Source organism: Gadus morhua, chromosome 4 (genome assembly GCF_902167405.1).
Source record: "Gadus morhua chromosome 4, gadMor3.0, whole genome shotgun sequence".
NCBI classification, from domain to species: Eukaryota; Metazoa; Chordata; class Actinopteri; order Gadiformes; family Gadidae; genus Gadus; species Gadus morhua.
Window position 1 is genome coordinate 2,318,298 of NC_044051.1, and position 4,589 is coordinate 2,322,886.

Consider the following 4,589-nt stretch of genomic DNA (forward strand, 5'->3'; position numbering starts at 1 on the left):
AGCTTCAGGTCTGAGTCTGTTCCTCCCGGTTGTTAAGGAGCTTCAGGTCTGAGTCTGTTCCTCCTGCTTGTTAAGGAGCTTCAGGTCTGAGTCTGTTCCTCCTGCTTGTTAAGGAGCTTCAGGTCTGAGTCTGTTCCTCCTGCTTGTTAAGGAGCTTCAGGTCTGAGTCTGTTCCTCCTGCTTGTTAAGGAGCTTCAGGTCTGAGTCTGTTCGTCATGGTTGTTAAGGAGCTTCAGGTTTAAGGGTGTTCCTCCTGCTTGTTAAGGAGCTTCAGGTCTGAGTCTGTTCCTCCTGCTTGTTAAGGAGCTTCAGGTCTGAGTCTGTTCGTCCTGCTTGTTAAGGAGCTTCAGGTCTGAGTCTGTTCCTCCTGTTTGTTAAGGAGCTTCAGGTCTGAGTCTGTTCCTCCTGCTTGTTAAGGAGCTTCAGGTCTGAGTCCGTTCCTCCTGCTTGTTAAGGAGCTTCAGGTCTGAGTCCGTTCCTCCTGCTTGTTAAGGAGCTTCAGGTCTGAGTCTATTCCTCCTGCTTGTTTAGGAGCTTCATGTCTGAGTCTGTTCGTCATGGTTGTTAAGGAGCTTCAGGTCTGAGTCTGTTCCTCCCGGTTGTTAAGGAGCTTCAGGTCTGAGTCTGTTCGTCATGGTTGTTAAAGGAGCTTCAGGTCTGAGTCTGTTCCTCCTGCTTGTTAAGGAACTTCAGGTCTGAGTCTGTTCCTCCTGCTTGTTAAGGAGCTTCAGGTCTGAGTCTGTTCCTCCTGCTTGTTAAGGAGCTTCAGGTCTGAGTCTGTTCGTCATGGTTGTTAAGGAGCTTCAGGTCTGAGTCTGTTCGTCATGGTTGTTAAGGAGCTTCAGGTCTGAGTCTGTTCCTCCTGCTTGTTAAGGAGCTTCAGGTCTGAGTCTGTTCGTCATGGTTGTTAAGGAGCTTCAGGTCTGAGTCTGTTCGTCATGGTTGTTAAGGAGCTTCAGGTCTGAGTCTATTCCTCCCGGTTGTTAAGGAGCTTCAGGTCTGAGTCTGTTCCTCCCGGTTGTTAAGGAGCTTCAGGTCTGAGTCTGTTCGTCATGGTTGCTAAGGAGCTTCAGGTTTGAGTCTCCGGCGTGTGGAGCCATGCTGCAGACGGAGCCGGCTGTAATAGAAGCAGCATCCTCCGGGGTGATTACTCAGCCTGACAGCCCCTCCCCGGATCCTGTCGTTGATTAACCGTGCATCCCAGCTCGCTCGCCGACGTGTACGAATGGGCGGCGAGACGGAGGGGCGGGGGTTGAATGATCTACACATGTTCTTTGCGTGTGTGCGCGTGTGTGTGTGTGTGTTTCCGTGTGTATGTTTGTGGGTGTGTGTTATTTTCTGGGTGTGTGTGTTACCGTGTGTGCTTGTGTGTTTGTGTGTGTGTGTGTCTGTTTCCGCGTGTGTGCGTGTTTGCGCACACGCGTGGGTATGTGTGTGTTTCCGTGCGTATGTTTGTGTGTGTGTGTTATTTTCTGCGTGTGTGTGTGTTTCCGTGTGTGCTTGTGTGTTTGTGTGTGTGTGTGTCTGTTTCCGCGTGTGTGCGTGTTTGCGCACGCGTGGGTATGTGTGTGTGAGTGGTAGTGTGTGTGTGTGTGTGTGTGTGTGTGTGTGTGTGTGTGTGTGTGTCTGTGTGTGTGTGTGTGTGTGTGTGTGTGTGTGTGTGTGTGTGTGAGTGGTTTTTCCACTCTGCGTGCTGCTGACGACTTGATGTTTTGCTGTCGTTTTTGGACTGTCCCCTTTTGTGGCGTTGGCTTGTTAATCCTCTCTCGAATTCTACGGTTAATGGCTTTATCCTTAATCCGAACCAAATCTGTATTATAGTCCTGTGCCAGCCGTGGCAGAGAGCGTGGGGGGGGGGGGGGTGACGCGTGATATAAAGTGTGTGTGTGTGTGTGTGTGTGTGTGTGTGTGTGTGTGTGTGTGTGTGTGTGTGTGTGTGTGTGTGCTTGTGTGTGCACATGCGTATGTGTGTGCGTTTGCGTATGTGTGTTTGAGAGTGTGTATGCGCGTTTGCGTATGTGTGTGTGCGTGTTCGTATGCGTATTCGTGTGCGTGTGTGTGTGTGTGTGTGTGTGTGTGTGTGTGTGTGTGTGTGCGGGGGTTGTGTATGTCTGCATATATGTATGCATGTGTGAGTCTTTATGCATATGTGTGTGAGCGTACGTACGTAATGTGTGTGTTCATACGCTATAATCCTGAAATGATGTATTTTAATAACAGTAATAATGGTAATTAAAGTCCTCTGCTTCCACAGGCTACGGTGACGTAGAAGGTAGTGGAGATATGTCTGAGTGTGTGTGAGTAGCCCCGCCGTTAACCCAAGGCCCGGATGTATCCTTTAGTGTGGGACTAATTACGTGTCGCTGCACATGAATGTTGCATACTTTATATTAATACGTAATCGTCGCTGGGGGGAAAGATCTGTCATTGTATCAAAGGACAGGAACATTTCATTTCCGAACTGCAGAGAGCGCGTGCAGCTCTGCTTAGAATAGTATGGAAATAAAGCTTGATATTAGATCATTGTGTGATTTATAAACCCACTGAGTGGATCTAGAGTGATTAGGACGAAATCCGTTCCACACTTTATGAAGCAGTCACCGAAGATGACAAAATGAAATAAGACTGTTTTGTAGAAAAGATAAGCGACTTGTCACTACAGTGTTTCTGAATTAACACAGACAACTCTTATGAGTTGCCACCAGCTAAAAACCAAAAAAAACAATTCATCGGTCTGCGTTTCTCAGCATGGTTTAGTGTGTAGTGATAATAACGAAAGGTGCTCATATTAGTATTGAGGAGATCATACTGTATGTTTTAAATGCACCCAGCCAAGCCAAACCGTGCAGAACTCAAAGTAAACACACGTTTCTTCACAGTCGGAAGGGCCTCAAGGCGTCCCAAAGTTTCCACGAGCCAACTTTAAATGAACACTTTGGGGACCTGACTGGCTTTGATCCGTTATTGTAAATAGACGGCAAGGAAACACAGAACTTGTTGTTTTGTTTTGGTTGCCGTGGGATTGGGGTTGAAGTTGAGTTGAGATTTTTTGTTCTAAACTGTTGGAGTGATGCCCTTTAACACGAAAACACACGGATAACAATACCAAACTGTTGGAGTGAGGCCCTTTGACACGAAAACAAACAGAGAACAATATCAAGGGACGCTTCATTTTCACAGAGGTGGATACGCGGGTGATGAATATCTGTCCAAAGTTATACTCAGAGTCTGGTACCTTTTAATGTTCACGTACAGACAGCGTCGCCAAGACTGCGTAGGTCTCTCACTGAGACTCTGAACAGGCACACAACGGAATGAGAGAGAGAACCGGTTTCATAATAGAAGTTAAAAAAGGGAAATCCTTTTATGCTCTCCCCGCCTCCCTCTCTCTCCCTGGGTGAGTGTGAATCGAAGAGAGGGGCTGTGCTAATTGAAAGGACCATGTTGCATGTTGAGTGACACCCCAGGCAGATAAAATACATTCTGACACAGCAGGGTGTGTGTGTGTGTGTGTGTGTGTGTGTGTGTGTGTGTGTGTGTGTGTGTGTGTGTGTGTGTGTGTGTGTGTGTGTGTGTGTGTGTGTGTGTGTGTGTGTGCATGTATGCGCTCTGAGTGTGTGTGTGTGTGTGTGTGTGTGTGTGCGAGTGTGGTCTTTGTGTGTGTGTGTGTGTGTGTGTGTGTGTGTGTGTGTGTGTGTGTGTGTGTGTGTGTGTGTGTGTGTGTGTGTGTGTGTGTGTGTGTGTGTGCAAGTGCGGTCTGTGTGCGTATTTGTGGTTGTGTATTTGTGGTTGTTTGTGTGTGTGTGCGAGGTGTAGGTGTTGAGTGCACTTGATTCCACTCTGGGAGATTTGACATAACCTAAATATAGCCGTGATAAGCATTGTAATATATTCACAGAATATGATTATTTATGAGGTGAAACCCAACTGCATTTCATTTGATGACTACTGGGACTGTCCTGCATCTCTGCGGTTCAATCTTCACTCTCAGTGCCACATTAATGTGCTAACGAAGTCCAAATAATGATAAGGCACAGAACATGCGTCTTTCTTTGTGTGTATGTGTGTGTGTGTGTTCATGTGTGTACGTGTATGTGTGTCAGTTAATATCAAACAGATATCCTCCTTAGCCAAAACGATTATTCCAATCTAACAAACCCGATACTTATACCTGTGTGTGTGTGTGTGTGTGTGTGTGTGTGTGTGTGTGTGTGTGTGTGTGTGTGTGTGTGTGTGTGTGTGTGTGTGCGTGCATTCATGCATGTGCGAATGCATGTGTGTGGGCGTGTGCGTGTGTGCATGTGTTCCTGCACGAATGCGTGTGTGTGTGTATGTCTGGGTGTGTGTGCATGCATGCGTGTGCTTATGTGTGTGTGTGTGTGTGTGTGTGCGTGTGTGTGCATGTGTGTGTGTGTGTGCGTGCGCATGACCCGCAGACATCGACGAGTGCACGGAGGGGAAGCACTACTGCCGGGAGAACACGCTGTGTGTGAACACGGCCGGCTCCTTCACCTGCCGCTGCCTGGCGGGCTTCATCCGAGTGGACGACTACTCCTGCACAGGTGAGCAGCTTAGCATCGGACGTTAGC

At 47.9% G+C, this 4,589-nt stretch overlaps 1 protein-coding gene across 1 annotated transcript in view; it reads left to right on the top strand.

Annotated features, from left to right (window-relative positions):
• The window catches only part of LOC115542940 (protein kinase C-binding protein NELL2), a 34,180-nt gene extending 29,592 nt beyond the window's left edge, over positions 1-4,588 (top strand). The window contains exon 13 of the mRNA XM_030355453.1: positions 4,437-4,588. Coding sequence (XP_030211313.1) covers positions 4,437-4,588 — 152 coding nt within the window. The remainder of the gene's footprint in view (positions 1-4,436) is intronic.
• The last annotated feature ends 1 nt before the right edge of the window (position 4,589 follows it).